Source organism: Lagopus leucura, unplaced genomic scaffold (assembly GCF_019238085.1).
Source record: "Lagopus leucura isolate 7727_CA_CO unplaced genomic scaffold, USGS_WTPT01 Super-Scaffold_100021, whole genome shotgun sequence".
NCBI lineage: Eukaryota > Metazoa > Chordata > Aves > Galliformes > Phasianidae > Lagopus > Lagopus leucura.
The window spans coordinates 857,836-874,067 of record NW_024962274.1 but is presented as its reverse complement, the minus strand read 5'-3'; the positions used below and the strand labels follow the sequence as shown (position 1 = coordinate 874,067).

At 57.2% G+C, this 16,232-nt stretch overlaps 2 protein-coding genes across 2 annotated transcripts in view; one reads left to right on the top strand and one right to left on the bottom strand.

Annotated features, from left to right (window-relative positions):
- Positions 1-25: 25 nt before the first annotated feature.
- On the top strand, positions 26-10,957 carry MUC4 (mucin 4, cell surface associated). Its single transcript, XM_042878529.1, has 27 exons — positions 26-2,495; positions 3,004-3,143; positions 3,311-3,475; positions 3,555-3,710; positions 3,788-3,918; positions 4,129-4,217; positions 4,354-4,719; positions 4,832-4,951; positions 5,135-5,337; positions 5,703-5,781; positions 5,950-6,120; positions 6,251-6,352; positions 6,553-6,789; positions 7,084-7,218; positions 7,352-7,530; positions 7,618-7,777; positions 7,856-7,954; positions 8,064-8,246; positions 8,335-8,408; positions 8,594-8,658; positions 8,827-9,017; positions 9,180-9,348; positions 9,427-9,597; positions 10,263-10,300; positions 10,426-10,508; positions 10,678-10,765; positions 10,866-10,957. The coding sequence occupies exons 1-26, from the start codon at positions 26-28 to the stop codon at positions 10,732-10,734; spliced, it is 6,033 nt and encodes a 2,010-aa protein (XP_042734463.1). The 3' UTR covers positions 10,735-10,765; positions 10,866-10,957.
- A 150-nt stretch (positions 10,958-11,107) lies between these two features.
- LOC122184014 (mucin-4-like) overlaps positions 11,108-16,232 on the bottom strand; it is a 6,793-nt gene continuing 1,668 nt past the window's right edge. The window contains exons 2-13 of the mRNA XM_042878528.1: positions 14,750-16,228; positions 14,363-14,410; positions 14,043-14,182; positions 13,799-13,963; positions 13,291-13,446; positions 13,038-13,168; positions 12,872-12,960; positions 12,337-12,516; positions 12,083-12,235; positions 11,840-11,959; positions 11,557-11,595; positions 11,108-11,472 (exon numbers count right to left, since the gene is read on the bottom strand). Coding sequence (XP_042734462.1) covers positions 11,456-11,472; positions 11,557-11,595; positions 11,840-11,959; positions 12,083-12,235; positions 12,337-12,516; positions 12,872-12,960; positions 13,038-13,168; positions 13,291-13,446; positions 13,799-13,963; positions 14,043-14,182; positions 14,363-14,410; positions 14,750-16,228 — 2,717 coding nt within the window. The 3' untranslated portion in view covers positions 11,108-11,455. The remainder of the gene's footprint in view (positions 11,473-11,556; positions 11,596-11,839; positions 11,960-12,082; positions 12,236-12,336; positions 12,517-12,871; positions 12,961-13,037; positions 13,169-13,290; positions 13,447-13,798; positions 13,964-14,042; positions 14,183-14,362; positions 14,411-14,749; positions 16,229-16,232) is intronic.

The following is a 16,232-nucleotide window of genomic DNA, read 5'->3' as shown; positions in this document are numbered from 1 at the left end:
TGCTCCAGGCACATCAGGCACGGCCATGGATGTCAGCACTGCACCACATGTACCCACCACCCCGTATGCAGCCCTGGGCAGTGCTGAGACAGAGTCCATCACTGCTGAAGCCACCACAGTCACTGCTGTCCTGCCGACTGAGGGTACCCTGATGGGGCTGGACGTGGGGATGGTCTCCAGTGTGGTAGCTGATGTGTCACTGCCAGATGGTGTCCCTGGAGGAGGGTACAGCAGCAGGACCTCGGCAGTGACAGGTACCCCTGCTATCCACCCTGCCAGCAGAACCTCTGGATGGGTAGCTATTACTGTGACTCCAAGTTTTGGCTCTGACTCCTATGAACCAGCCATGGGCACACTGTCAGCATCTCCACTTGTACCCATGGAGAAGTGGACGAGCGCCTCAGTGCCACTGAGCAGCAGCACAGCTCCCACAATGTCTGTGGGGTCACCCGGAGCTCTGCAGAGCACCACTGGGCAGCCTGCACCAGGAACATCTGTGCCTCTACAAGAAGGGATCACAGACAAGGAACACGTGAGTGACAGCAGCATGCTGACAGGAGATGTCCCAGCACCCAGTGACAGTTTGTCACCACCTGTGACACTTGCCCCTGCAACTCCTCTGGTGCTGGGAACAGAAGCACCTTCCTCAGCCACCAGCACAGCAATTGATAACGTTGGGTTGGTGCAGCCTCACTGTGTTGGCACTGCAGAGAAGACACCAGGGACAGAACAGACCATGGTGCTGTCTGATGTCCAACGCAGCACAGGGACATCACCCCACTCCCTCACCTGGATCCCAGCTGAGCTGCACACAGCCGCTGTGCGCCAGTCCCAGGAGGTGACAGCAGGGCTGGATGAGGCCACCTCTCCTCTTGTCACAGCAGCCAGCATCACTGCGGGGAACACCGAGCCTGCACCAACCACGCCTGACCGTGTCACATCTCCCACTGTGCCAGCAACCACAGGGTCTCTCCATCATGTTGGAATGCAGAAATCAGGGACCATGATCCCCCCAGGCACAGCCTCTGCAACAATCACTCCTCCTGCCATTGACGTTGTCAGTGAGGCCACAGCTCCTGGGCTGCCAGCCCCTGGAACATCTGGAGATGGGCTGCACAGAGACGCAGCCGTCACCCATCCCCGTGTCACCTTTCAGCTCAACGCCTCCACTGCAGCTGCTCCAGGCACATCAGGCACGGCCATGGATGTCAGCACTACACCACATGTACCCACCACCCCGTATGCAGCCCTGGGCAGTGCTGAGACAGAGTCCATCACTGCTGAAGCCACAACAGGCACTGCTGTCCTGCCAACTGAGGGCTCCTCGATGAGATTGAGCATGGGCACAGTCCCCAGCACAGTTCCTGCTGTGGCATCCTCCAGTGGCAGCACAGCTGGGCAAATGGTGCGGTCAGTTGCCCTGGGATTGGGCAGCCACCCACAGGCATTAACAGGCTCAGTCCCAGTTGAAAACCCCACAGTGGGTGTCCTCATCCCCACAGCCAACACTACGAGCACTTCTGCTGTGTCAGCACTACCAGCACCATATCCTTTCAGTGCCAGCACCACTACTCAGCTAGGCACGGCCACGCCAAACCGCAGCCATAGTGCTGCTCAGGTGACAGGGGATATGAACACCTCCTCAGCCACTACCCCCATGGCCAGAGGTGCTGAGCCGGGTGTCAGAAGGGCCACCCTAGTGTCACCATCTGCAGTGGGCAGCCAACGTCCTCCCACATCCCTGGCATCGGTCACAGCACCGTCCCCTGCCCTCAGCCGCAACACTGCTGAACCAGATGTGAGCGTGTCCCCTTTTGTGTTCCAGAACAGCAGTCTGGCAGTGGTGGCATCCTCTGCCACACCAACTGTGGTGGCATCCATCACACCCAGTGCCAGTCTCACTGGTCCAGCAGTGGTGGCACCCTCCGTCACACCCAGCGTCAGTGCCAGTGGTCCAGCAGTGGGAACAAGCGATACCTCTCTCGGTATGGTCACAACACCCTCCTCTGCTGTCTCTAGCAGCTCTCTGGAGCCACACAGCCCCCATGTCACCCCAGAGACACCCATCAAGGCCACCAGCAGTTCCCGTGACCCAGCCTTAGAGGATTCCAGCACAGACACATGGGAAGCCACAGCCATGTCCTGGAAGAACACCATCCCCTCCAGCAATGCCATTACACCAGCTGGCTCACCCAGCATTGACACCTCCATGGTGACCAGGCACACCACGGTGTCACCTCCTACAGCAACGACCAACAGTGCTGCCCAGTCCCCCTCTGCTATGCATGATGTCCCCACTGCCCTAAGAGTGACAAACCACAAGGCCACCTCTGCATCTACTGCCATGTCCAGCCCTGCTAAGGGCATACCAGCAGCCAGCAGCCCCACCAGAGCAGCTCCAGGCTTAGGGGCACAGAGTGGACCAATCACAGCACCAGGGGCATCCGCTTATGCCACCCCCCAGAATCCCATGTCCAAGCCTGGCACTGAGCTCGGTAAGTCGATTTTCTTCCCCTTTCCCAACGTGAAGGAGAGAAGGGGGCCCTCAGCCTTATTTTCACAGCTTAAGGGAGAGAATTCAAGTTCTTGCCCAGCCCCTGGCCATGCTCTTATCCCAGAGGCGATGAGCATCTGCAGGCACACCCCCCTCACCATACGTGCCAGGGTTCACATCAGGTTCATTATTCACAGCATTCCAGCCCAAAATCGGAAGAGTCACCGAGACTGAAGTGCTTCATTTCCTCCAGTTGCAATCCCTGCCTCCTGAGTCACCACAAAGAAAGCCAAATTGGGTTAAATATCATGATGGCATTTTGGGGGGGGAGGGGGGAGGAGGGAGAAGGCATCCTTGAGGGTGACTCTTGGGATTCCACCAGGGATGGGGGACCCACCACCAAAATCACACCCAAGGGTGAGGAGGCAGCTGAGCAGAATGAAAACTGGAGCAGAAGTTAATTGTTTAATTGTTTCTAACCTCCCCCGTTAATGTCCTGCCTGTGTCAGTCCCAGCAGTGTCACTGTACCCATTTGGCACAGCGGAAGGGGACACAGAGTGCATCCAGAGAACAGTGGACTTTAACTCCCCGTTGCTGGAGCCCGAGATTGGGTTCCCCTTGGGGAAGGCACTGCGGGACGCCCTCTACGTGAGTTCTTATGCCTATATAAGGAATGTGCAGCCTGCTCAGTAGGAAAAAAAACAACAAACAACCCACACAAATGGGACAGAAACCTGATTTAATTTTTCACCACCTAAAATTGATTTTTTTCTTCTTGGATGTATGGATGCAACCTAACCTGTCATTCTGCTCAGTTTACAGACAACGGACAAATCATTTTTCCTCCCACGGACAACCACGTCCCCTCCAGCCCCCACCCCCCTTCCCAGGGCTTCAGTGGCCACGAGGCTTTACCCATGGTGGCCGCCTTTTGGGACGATGCGGATTTCTCTCGTGGTGTTGGCACAACCTGGTACCAGGTCAGGGTCATTGGGCACCTACAGGCTGTGACCCTGCTGCCTCCAATCCTCACCCACTGAAACCCCCCTGCAACCACAGGAGTACCCCACCCTCGGCTCCATCCGAGATCCTATTATCCATGATGTGGAAGCAAAGATTCAGAAATACACGCGGGTGCCATACTCTGCTAAATGGACCCTGAAGGTGACGTGGGAGAAGGCTCCATCATACCCGTCCCCACTGGATGATGCACAGGTGACAAAGGGGAACTGCCACTAACAATGGATGGGGCACAGCAGTGGGGTGCTGATGGGGCTCTATGGGTTCCCTAGACCAACACGTACCAGGCGGTGCTCTCCACTGATGGCAGCCGCTCCTTTGCCTTGCTGCTGTACCAGGATGGTGGCATGCGGTGGGACTACACCGGGCTGGCAGCCAGGGACGTGCTCATTGGCTTCTCCAGGTGCTGTGTCCTTGTGTGTGTGTGTCCCCAGAGATATCCCCAGCTCTCTCCTCTAATGTAGCCGTGTCCCACTTCAAGCTTCACTCTCTAAGGAAAACCCACAAAGCTGCCCAGCCCCAACTGGAAACCCCTGCCCACAGTGTACTGGGTGCAGGAACATAACCCTAACCTAACTCTAACCCTAACCCCAGAGCTCCTCTCTTTACCTAGTGGTGATGGCTATGCCCAGAACAGTGAGCTGACTGAAGAGCCACCAGCTGTTAGGTACCGTCCAGACCAGCACCGCAGCTCCGGCACTGGTATGGCATCAGGAGAGATCTTCAATTCACTGCTGGGTGGGATGGAGGCTGTTGAGACCCTTTTTTTGCACAAGCCCCACTGCAGGGTTTCAGTGGTCGCTGCAGTCCTGCTTTCTTTTTTCCTATTGCTCCCCAGATGTGCGTGGGCTGTGGCTGTTCCGGCTGGACAACCGCAGCCGGGTGAACTACAGGCTGCAGTGCCTGACGTGGCTGCAGGCACAGCCACCACCATCCACCTGGAGTATGGAGCTGCCACCCTGCCCCTGCTCACGGCCCCAGGCAGAGCTGGACCCCCGATACCGCCGGAGCAGAAGCGCTGAGTCCCCTCCTGCACCTGGGGTGACCACTGTACCCCAAAATACTTCAGATCTCTCTGTGATGGTGCTGCGCACCACATCCCCCAGCCGAACGGGGGCTGGGGTGCGGTGTGTGTACCGCGGCGCAGGGTTTTTGGAGGGATGGCAGGAGAGATTCTGGAGCCCACCCAACAATCTTTCAGACAGTGAGTGGGCACCGCCTTGTCCCGGCCCTAAAACACCCGCAGGGTCTGCCTACACTCTGCAGCAACAGTGGGACCTCCATATCCCCAACACCCAACCACTGTATCCCCACAGACCAAGAGCTGGAGGCGTTTGAATGGTGCTGCCGGCAAGTGGGGAAGCCTCATTTCTGCACCAGGTACAGCGAGAAGAGACCAAGAGCTGGCTGTGAGGGATATGTGCCGCCCACCCCTGGTAGGTCCCCTTCCTCTGTGGCGGGGCACTGAGCAGATAGCATGGCCATACCCATGTAGGCCGTGGTTTGCAGTATCCCAGTGGAGACTGTTGAGCACCGTGGTTTGCTTTCCGCCATGCAATGATACCAGCACTTGCTTTCCTTTCCCTTCTCAAAACGACTCCATTTCCTTCGGACCGTAGCCAATGCCTTTGGGGACCCCCATGTCACTACCTTGGACGGCCTCACCTACACCTTCAATGCACTTGGGGACTTCATGCTGCTGCTGGCCAGTGATGCCCACACCAGTTTTGTGCTGCAAGGGCGCATGGCCCGCACCAGTACAGCCCGGGCCACCAACTTCATGGCCTTCGTTGCCCAGTACACCTCCAGCACCACCACAACAGTGAGTAGAGCTACTCTCTGCACCCATTTTGGTAAGTGATATCTCCCATTGTCACCAAAGCAGCCCTTGAGAGGGCTCTGAGCCCGGAGCCAACATGTTGCAATGGTCAACCGTTGGTGATCAACCAAGCAGTGGTGGTAACCCAGATGTGCCCTGTGAAAGTGGCAGTGGAGAGCACTCACCATCCTTACCCATGCAGCCATCAAAGCTGTGTCGTCATGTGTTTGCTGGGGCAAGGATTGTGCCAACACATCTTCCAGGATGAACACCTCTTCTGGGGGAGGACAGCATCCAGCAGTTTGTCCTCTGCAGGGGGTGGGGAGGGACAAGCAGGAGGAACATCCTGAGCAGTTGTCCATTTGCAGGTTGAGTGGACCTTGGGGAGCTCTAATGAAGTACAAGTTCTGCTGAACTATGAAACTATCCAGTTTTCCTACTCCCGAGGTAAGGGGGACATGCTGTTAAATGTTAATTGTATCTGAGGAGGATCAGAGGTGTACCCATCCCATAGAGACTTGGCCAGTGAGGTTGGGAATGCTCCCCTCTCTGAATTCAGAGACATCATTTCAGATCTCAGACTTGTGTGGGCTCCTTCTGTGTCTTCTTTCGCAGACATGGATGCTGAGGTGTACTACAGCCCCGGTGTCCTGCTGGTCAACACCTCCTCCATCACAGCCATCTTTGATGGGACCATCTCCATCTCCGTCTCAGCCAACTCTGGGATGCTCAATGCGGTATGCAGCCTGCTGGAGCAGTACCATAATGGCACCAGAGGCCTGCTGGGTGAGGACTCTGCCAGCATCCCCTCACCTGTCCTCCAGCACTGCTGCAGGGCCAGGGGCAAGGTCCCCTTCCCACCCCATCGCTGCTGGCAGACACTGGGGACTCCAATCCCACAGTGAATTTCCATCAGGTGTATGGAACCATAACCCAGCAGATGACTTCCAGATGCCAAATGGAACTAACATTCCTGTAAACAGCAGTGAGGAAGATATCTTCAGCTATGGGATGACCTGTAAGTCAGAGCTTGGGAACCAGCCTGGCCATCCCACGCTCCGACACCTTCTGGCCATGCACTGGCTAGAGAGGTTTGGACACTGAACAAAACTAGTGCCAAGGGAGCCTTTCAAATTCTTTACCATCACATGGAATCCAGCCCTAAAAAGAGCTAGCTTTAAAAACACGAGGTCCTACTCATGATGTGCTCTTTTGCAGGGGCTGTTGGAGAGCACAGCCTGTTTGCCCAGCCCCTGGCTGCACCAGTAACAGCCTTCAACCCCATCTTCTTGTCTCAGCTGCAACAGGAGAACAAAACCCAATATCAGCTGGCAGCCTCGCAGTGCCACGGCTGCAGGGAGTGCATCTATGACATGCTGAGCACAGGGGATGTGGCCCTGGGCTTGGCCACCCAGAGCCTGGTGGAGGACTATCAGAAGAGAAAGGCAGCACTTGGTAAGTGGGGTGTGGGGAACTGGAAGAGCCCTGCTCCCTCCCTGGGGCTATATGAGGCAAGAGAGATGCCACCAAGTTCTTGAGTTGCAGTGCACGGCTGGCTCATCTCCAATCCTGGGAGATGCTACCAAAGTCTTGAATTGCATGGCACAGCTGGCTGGTGATGCCACCCAGAAGGGATTTTGTTGGGTGGCCATGGCTACATCTGCCCAGGGCCACCTCATTACTGCGAGGTACATTGACCAAGAGATGCCAAGAACTCTTGGTGAGCACACAGGGCTGCTCTTCCCTCAGATTCCTTCCCTCCCGTCATCACTGGCAGCCCATTGCTCACAGCATTCAGGACAGAACAAGTCACCAGGCAGTACCGAGCTACAGGGCCGGCTGTACGCTTTGTCCCTCACATCTCATCAGAGCTCAACATATCGGGTAGGGATGGAGAGAGGGGACAGGATGGGGGCAGGACGGGTAGCGCACAGATGTTGGGTTCTGGATGGAACCCCTCCAGGAGGGCTGGGACGTGACCACTACCACGTGCCCCCTCCTCCTCTGCTTCCTGCAGAGAACGGCATGCTGACATGGGAGCCCCGTGGGACAGCCCCACTCAGCATCACCCTGCAGGCTGTCAGCCCACACCTCCCCCCAGCCCTCCTGCAGCTCAGCTTCACCCTGTGCAGCTGCCGCAGCATCCAGCAGTGTGACTACAGCAGCACGACCACCATCGCCAGCTCCTCCTTGCAGGTAGCAAAGCTCTGGGATGTCTCCCTCCACCAGCTCCATCCCATCTGTTCTCATGTCCCCTAAGCTACTGTCACAATCCCTTGGCAGCTGGCAGCCTGCAGGTGTGATGATGGATACTGGGGCCCCTTCTGCCAGCACGCACTAGACCCCTGTGCCCAGGGCTGCTTCCCTGGGGTGGGCTGTGACCCGCACACAGGCTGTGGTCCCTGCCCACCTGGGCTGACTGGCGATGGGCAGCACTGTGCAGGTGATGTGGGCTCATTATGGGAATGAACACTGGGGCCTCAAGGTGTTTCGCCCGGTGCCATGCTGCATTGCACTGCAGATATCGATGAGTGTGTGCAGAAAACAGCGTGCCAGGGGAACCTCACCTGCACCAACACTGTGGGCAGCTATACCTGCTCCTGCCCTGCCGATGCAGCAGGTGAGTGCAGGCATCCTGGGATGCACAGCTTTGCATGGGGTAACAAGCAGAACACCTTGGCTCCAAAAAGCAGTGTCTGCCTCCTGCATCAAGTACTCCCATCCCACAGGGGAAGGTCTGGGATGTGACACTGCCTGCAGGTCCCACTCCTGCCCTGAGGGCTTCTGCAGCAACGGGGGACGCTGCCACCTGCACCCCCCTTCCTGTACACCCACCTGTGAGTGTCCCCCAGCATTTACCGACCGGCACTGCGTGGTGGCAGGAGGGGACTTTCTGCCCTTGGCCAGCGCAGGTGGGTGCTGTGTCCTACATGGGACTGTCACCCATCTCAACTCACCCAGCCCTGAGACACAAAGGCACCAATGCAGTTTTGTCCCCAGATCTGCCCCAGAGGAGCGTGCTGCTGTGGGTCAGGGCAACGCAAAGTGCCACAGCTGAGGAAGTCAATGCCACTGTGCGTAGTGGTGGGGGAGGGGCTGTGGCTTGTGGATGGGTGGGACGCTGCAGGTTGGGGTGCTTTTGCATTACCCCCTCACCCCCCAGGGATCCAGCTCCACGTGCCCCATGCCTGAGAGGCAATTGGGGCTGGGGTATAGGGTCACAGCCCACATAAATCTCCCACCCAATCCCTTGGCACAGGTCTCAGCCATCCTGGGCTCTCTGGAGGTGAAGGCATTTTGGAGCAACACCAACATCACCTGCATGTGAGTGCTGAGCAGACAGGACGGAGCTTAGAATACAAAGAGTTTTGCCCCTACAGATCTCCTTTTCCAGCCCCAGTACTGCTAAACCCTTACAGCAGTGAGCCCCCCCCCCTTCTTTCCCCAATAAGTCATGGGGAAACTGAGAACAGCAGCCAGCTCCTCTCCCAGCAGGACAGCTGACGGCCTCACCTTTGCTGTGGTGGCCAAATTTACCTACAACAGCAGCAGCTTTGTCATCCAGTTCCTGAATGAGGAGCTGACAGTAGCCATCACCAATGCTTTCAACGGGCAGAGGGCACGGCGGGAGTTGGCACACTTTGCACACTTACACCTGGACAACATCACGGACCTGGTGAAATGTGAGTGCCCCAGTACCAAGGGTGATGGGACTCCCGTGGCTGTCCCCTGCCCTGGGGTTGTGATGGAGATGATTTGGTGCTGATCGCCACCAAGGGGTCCTGGGGATGCAGCAGGCATTGATGCTGCCCCAAACCCCCATGCATGGACCCATCCCTCTGCAGTATCAGTGCCTGAGCTGCAGCATTACTTCTCCTGCTCGCTATATGGCTATGAGGGTTACCAGCTCGACTATGTGGGGACAAGCGGACTGATCTGCATCTCCCCCTGCAAGAAGGGCTACTGCCAGCACGGCGGCCACTGCCAACACCTGCCTGAGGGTCCCACGTGCAGGTAGCTGTGACACTGAGGTGGGCAACACCACCCACACAGCAACCCCTCCCTGTATCCAAATCTCCATCCCTTCCACAGCTGCGTGCCCTTCTCCATCTTCTCCCCTGGCGGTGCTCACTGTGAGCAGCTCGCTGTCAGCCTCGCTGCTTTCATCAGCATCATGGTGGGGGCCCTGGCACTGCTCTGCCTCCTGCTCTCCACTGCCTGTCTGGCTGCACAGCTCTGCCGTCGGCACCGGGAGCCCCGGAGGTGAGCGAGGGATTGGGGCTGGGCCCATAATGTGGGTGCTGTGGGGCAGGGTGTTAAGAGTGGGTGTCAGGAGAGGCTTTGCCATACTGAAAAAGTGGAAAATCCATCCCAGGTACGGGACAGGGGTGTTTTGGGGAAGGAGGCTGAGCTCAGCATCATCCACCCTATTTGCAGTTGTCTGCTGCAGTGAGGAGTGACAGCTTCCTTCTCCATGTCTGAGAGCGGTCATGTTTCTTCCCTGTCCCACCCTGTGTTTGGTTACAGAAGGGCTTTCTGTTGATTTTAATTTGAATGCCATCCAAATGATTTCCGCTGAAATCCATGTGTTGCTGGGAGGAGCAGGTCTGGAGCAAGAAATAAAGCACATTGCAGGGGCAGAGCTGGCTGGGGGAGTAGTACCAACCCATCCCCATCTGCACCCTATCCTTGGTATGGGATGCGTGGGGTGGGAAGCTCTGCATCTGAGCCCCCAGTGTGCCAGAGCATTTGTTTGCATTTGGGACAAGGCAAGAAATGCGGTGTATGCAGGAGCTGGGGCTTTTCCTCCTCAATCCCTGTCTACAGCCTCACACTCAGTCAGTGCTCCCCGCATGGGGGGTTGAGCACAAGACAGGGGCTCTCCTGCCCCACCGATATGTTGTCCCCATTCTGTCCTCCTCTCCTAGGACCAAGGGGACCTTCTGGAGAGAGCGGCCGTTCACCTGTGAGTACACTCCCAGCCTGCTTTGTAGCCCAGCTCTGAGCAACAGAACAGGCAGTGGAGTGTCCCTATGCCCCCCAGTTGTCCCCACAGTGCTCCCCCAGCTCTGATCTTTTTCCCCATCCCAGCTCTGATGAAGGCAGAAGAGGGGGCAGAGGCCTCAGGAAGGCTCTGGGAAACACAGCTCCGGGCCATCGATCCGTCCGTCCAGGTGTGCCAGGGGTCACTGTCCCTGTGTATGGGGCAGCACAGCAGTGTCCTTGTCCCAGGGCTCAAAGTCTGCTCGGGATGCTGGGGACAGCAGGATCTGCACTGCTGCCGGGGCTCAGTGCAGGGATTGTGCAACTAGAAGACCACTTGTCCTGTGCCCCTTTTTGCAGATGCGGTTCAAGAGACCCCACATCCTGCCTCCATGCCAAGGCACTGTGCAGCCCTAACATGCTCTGCTCCCAGCAGTGGGGCAGCGAGGTAGGGCTCCGGGCATGGGAAGGGGATGGAACATACAGGGCTGTGGGACATGGCTGTGCCACGAGGACGTGGGTCACCAAAGCAATGGGATCTTCTGCAGAGGACCTGAAGAAGTGATTGGAGTCATCCATAGGAGTGTCTACCACGGAGTGTGCCCCAGCATGGTGCAACCAGACCCAGCAATCACACTGCATTATGAACAAATCAGAATAAAAATGAGATGAGGGCATTGTGCTGAGTGATGTGTGCACCTCCAGCTCTCAGCATCAGATCACACAAACCAGTCCCTGCTCCAAGCCCACTCCCATCCCACCCACCAGAGAGGTAGCTGCACTTCACTGGTGATGCTCAGACCCTCTGATGCTTTATTGAAGGAATGCAACCTGACAAGAACTTTGGTGCTTTTGCAAGAATTCAGGTGTTCTCACGCACACAATATTATTTTTCTCCTATTATTTCCAGTCACAGAGTTGAACCAATGCAAGGTGTGAAGGCCCAGATGCTGGGGGCCAAAATCCCCTGTAGTGCCAACCTCAGGCAGGAGAGCAGGGGCAAGGAACATGGTGACAGTGCCTGTTCCATCATTGAGGGAGCAGAGGCATGCAGGGAACACATAGGGTACAAATGGAAGTGAAGGGTTTGGAGGATCATCCACGGCCCAGAGTGTGTTGTGTGTATGTGACCCGCAAGTTATTCCTCCTCCTCATCTGCAAAGAAATAATAAGTAGTGAAACCTCATCCCTAGCCTCTCCAGGGTATGGGGTGAACCCAGAACCCCCTGAGCCCCTCACCTCTCTGCTCCTTCGAGTCGCTGTCTTCTGAGGAATCCTCTGTGGATTGCAAGAAAGACCAAAGCTCAGCCCACACCCACAAGTGCTGCCTGATACTCCACACATTTCCTCTCCTCTACTCCACACATTGCCCAGCTCCATAGTGCTGTGTGTTACACCAGCCCAGAGCACCATCCTCCTCCAAACCCAAACCCAAACTCATCTCAGGGCTTTCACTGCATTCACCATGGAGGAACTGGGATGTCCCCCTCCAGTCCTGGGCACATGCAGGCAGAGAACCCACCTGCACTGTGTGCCCGGTACCCATCGCATCCAATCCGTGGTCTCTTCTCGTTGTAGCGGGCACAGAGGCGAGCGCTCCCTGCTTGGTTGCAGCACCAATCATACAGCTTCAGCTCCTGGTCTGGGGGGAAGGAAGCACAGCATCATGGCTGGGAAGGGGAGGAGAGCGTGGCCATCCACAGTGTGTCCAGAGATGGGCTGGCACAGGGATGCTTCCCCCCTGCACTCTGGTGTCCGTGCTTACCACGATATGGGGATGCCTGTCGGGACGCCCTCCAGTATCTCTCCTGCCGCCCCTCCACCAGCTGCCCCCGGCCATCATACAGGCAGCGCACACCAGCACCGTGTGAGTTGGGCGAAGCAGAGTGCAGCATGGAGACACGAGCAGACCCCCAGCCTGGAGCAGGGATGCAATCAACTCATTTGGCACTCTGGGGACACCCGTGGGGGATGCCATGGGCGTACAGGGGACACACTGGGAATGGCGGTGCCACTTGCCTCCATGGCCACTCCTGAAGCGCCGGTCCTGCTGGCCTTGCTGCAGGGAGCAGGGGCAGGCAGGCAGGTTGTGGCTCCATTCCTGCGGCTCCTGCTGCTGCCCCGTCCACGCCAGGCACTTTAGGCGGTAGTTGATGCCCACACGACTCTCCAGCTTGTACAGCCACAGCCCACGAAGATCTGAATGGGGAATGGGAGATGGGACTGTGGGCTGCTCCAGCAGAGAGAACAGATGCTGATGCTGTTGGGTCCACACCATGGGACCCCAACACCAGGGGAATATTCAGGAAATGGGAGAGAGGCTCTTGCTGAGATCTCCAAGAAATTGTATTGCACAAAAAAGGTATGCATCATTATGGAAAACCCCAAAGATGATCCCAAAGTTTAGCTTGTTTCCAGGGCATCACTCATATTCAGGGAACTCAGTTTATGTGTCTGGATGGGAATGGTGTTGATAGTAAATTCAGTGCCCCCCCCCCCCGGCCTGGAGCTGTCCCCATGCCTGTGCAGAGCATCCCCCAGGCCATTTGTCTACCTGTATTGTAGCCTCTGTAGCGATCAGGGCGATATTTTGCAGCTGGAGATCCTTGGGTCAGGTCATCATTGTGGTAATGCCCATCCCCACTGCACAGGGGAAGGGGAACAGTCAGACATTGTGGGGTCACACCACCCCAGCATTGAGTCCCTGTGACACCCTGTACCTGGTGTAGCCGATCAGCACATTGGTGGCCGGCAGCTGGGTGTAGTCCCACTGCATTCCTCCATCCTTGTACAGAATCAGGACATAGGACCTGAAGCCATCAGTGGTGAGGACAGCCTGGTATGTGTTTGTCTGGGGAGAAGCACCAAGGGCAGGTAAAGGACTGAGCAGAGCTGATGGATTTACCATGAGGTAAACCTAATGAGGCTTCCTGAGAAATGGTACTTGGACACCCCCACCTCGTAGGCCCATACCCTGCGGCTGTCACCACGTGCCCCGTAGGCAGGTGCCTTCTCCCAGGTGATCTTCAGGGTCCAGGCTGCTGAGTAGGAGGACCTCAGATAGTGCCGGACCTTCGCTTCCACGTCACGGATGAATGGTGGCTTCTCTGAGTTCAGGGTGAGGAACTCCTGTGGGTTTGGGACACAAAGGGATGAGACCCCAGTGGGACCATTCATGATGCTGCAACCAGGCGTGCGGTTCCCAAGAAGGGAAATGCCACCCATCACCTGTTCACTCTGCATCTCAGGGGGAATCCATGAACAAAGCAATGAATCAGAACCATTTGAGCTGGAAGGGACTCTTAAAGGCCATCTGGCTGAACCCCCTGCAGTGAACAGGGACACCTACAACTCTGTCAGAGCCCCGTCCAACCTGACCACAAGTGTCTCCAGGGTCAGGGCACCCACCCCCTCTCTGGGCAACTTGTGCCAGTGCCTCAATCACCTCAATGCAATCACACAGAAGGATGGCTTCACTGACCTGGTAGAAGGTGGTGCCAGTGCCCCTGGAGAAGTCAGCATTGTCCCAGAACACGGCGATCATAGGAACACTCTCGTGGCCGGTGAATCCACGGGCAGGCGGGTTGGGGAGTGTGAAGATGCTGCTGTCGGAGGCTGGGAAGATGATCTGCCCGTTGTCTGTGAACTGTGCACAAGGGGATGGGGTTGGAGCTTTTCTACATCAGGGACTGGAAAGAGGTGCACTCAGGGCAGCATGGACTCACGTAGAGAGAATCACGCAGGGTTTTCCCAAACGGGAATCCGATCTCGGGCTTGAAAAGTGGGGAATTGAAGTCCACTCTCCTTTGCACATATTCGTGGTCATTCTCTCTCACTCCATACCTATAGAGGGGCACTGCTGGGACTAAAAGAGAACAATAAAATTCAGAAAAAACATTCTTATAGTAAAACCCCTTGGGCTGTGCCAACAAAAATAATTTTGCTTTCAAGGTGACACCGCCTGGGCAGCAGGAGGATGGGGGCACACCGGAACACCCCACTCCTGCTCCCATCCCTCTCCCTGCCCTAGCCCTGCATCACCCACCTGGGGGAAGTGGCGGTGGGGTCAGGGTAGCAGCCGGCTGTCCAGGAGCTGGGAGCATAGAGGATGATACATGGGAACCAACAGAGGACCTGCCGCTTGTCCCCAGCCCCATGAGCCCCATCTTGTCCCCAGGGCTGGAGTCTGGGCCGCAGGATACAGCAGAGAGTGGGGTGGCAGAGGTGGACCCTCTTTGGGCTCCCCCTGGGACCGGGATGTATGCAGGGGTGCTCACCCTACTGTCAGCCCCATGGGCTGGATTGGTGATGGTGAGGCCATCAGCATCCCCCCTGCCTTCAGCTGCTGCAGGGACCCCACGCTGGAGGGGAGGCAGCAGCAGGGCAGCCCCACCTGCAGAAGCAGCTCCCCATTCCCCTGCTGCCCACTCACTTGCTGAAATCAGAGAGGAGAGCTGGGGACTGGTGGCTGCTCCTTCCTTTAGGTTTTCTCTTTCGGATGCAGAAGGCAGAGCTGGGGCAGCATTAGGGGCATGTTGGAGCTCTTCTCCCAGTGGAGCCAGCATCCCAGAAGCCATCTCATCCACAGGGGGCCGTGGCACTGCTGGGGGGCTGCTCCCACTCTGGGTACTGGAGGCAGAGGCGGGGCCTGCGTTGGGAACTGAGGTGTCCCCAACCCCCCTGGCAGAGGCAGACGCAGCCACCATCAATGGGCTGGAGGCAGCTGGAGCCACTGGGACCAGGGGCTGTGTCTCCTGGGGTGAGGTGGGGATGGAGGAGGACGACACTCCTGAGGCGATCTGGATGACAGTTCCCAGCCCGTTTCCCCCACTGGCAGGAGGTGACCCCTGGGCTGAGGCTTCCAGTTTGCCTCCAGCCAGCTCCACCACGTTGACTTGGCTGAGTTTGGCATCAGGAGGTCCGACATTGGCATTGCTTTGGATGGTGGGGGGAAGGATGGGTATTTCCTTGTTGCTCTGGAGAGCAGCAGCCCCAAAGCCTGAGCTTGAGCCAGCTCCACCAGCTCTGGGGATGCCTGCTCCTGTATCTGCTCCAGCAGCTGCTTCAGGTAACGAAGATCCATCAGCAGATAGGGAGGAAGATATAGAGATCAGTGTAGATCCCTGCCTTCCACTAGAGGCGACAGCTGCTCCTGTCCCAGTTTGGTCCTGAGACTGCCCTGGAGCTTCTCCATCTGCAGAGACAGCCTCAGCTCCATCACGCACTCCTCCTGCAGCAGAATGGAGCCCGGGTGCAGCAACCAGGGAGGGCTGCAGAGCACTGGGAGCACCACCTGCTCCTCCCAAGACACTTGGACCAGGTGTATCTGAAGCAGAGGGAGCTGTGAGCACATCACTGGGGGAGGCAGGACCCGATGGGGACAGAGCAGCAGGCAGCAGGTCCGTTCTAGCCTTCAGCCCAGTGCCTGGTGAGGAGCTCGGAGATGGCTCAAATATAGCTGCACTGCTCACTCCTCCCAGCACCTGCCCCTCTGCTCCCAGCGCTGTCAGACCTGTGCCAGGCTGCGCTCCAATGCCAGGAGATGGTGGCCCTTCAGGTCCATATGATGCTGAGCTAGGGGCAGCCAGCACCGAACTAAATCCACTGCTTGGTCCCTCAGCCCCAGGGAGAGCTGTGTCCTCAGGAGCACCGACTGCTGTGTCCCATGGCTGTGATGCACTGAGGGATGGGGATACAGATGCTTCGGGGGCAGCACCGAGGTCGGGACTCACTGCTGCCTCTGCTCCAGTACCAGGCAGAAGACCTGTTCCAGTTGCAAGTCCAGCTACTGGAGAGGAGCTGAGGGATGGCTCAAATGCAGCTGCACTGCTCACTCCTCCCAGCGCTGTTAGACCTGTGCCAGGCTGTGCTCCAATGTCAGGTGATGGTGGGCCCACAGGTCCAGATGATGCTGA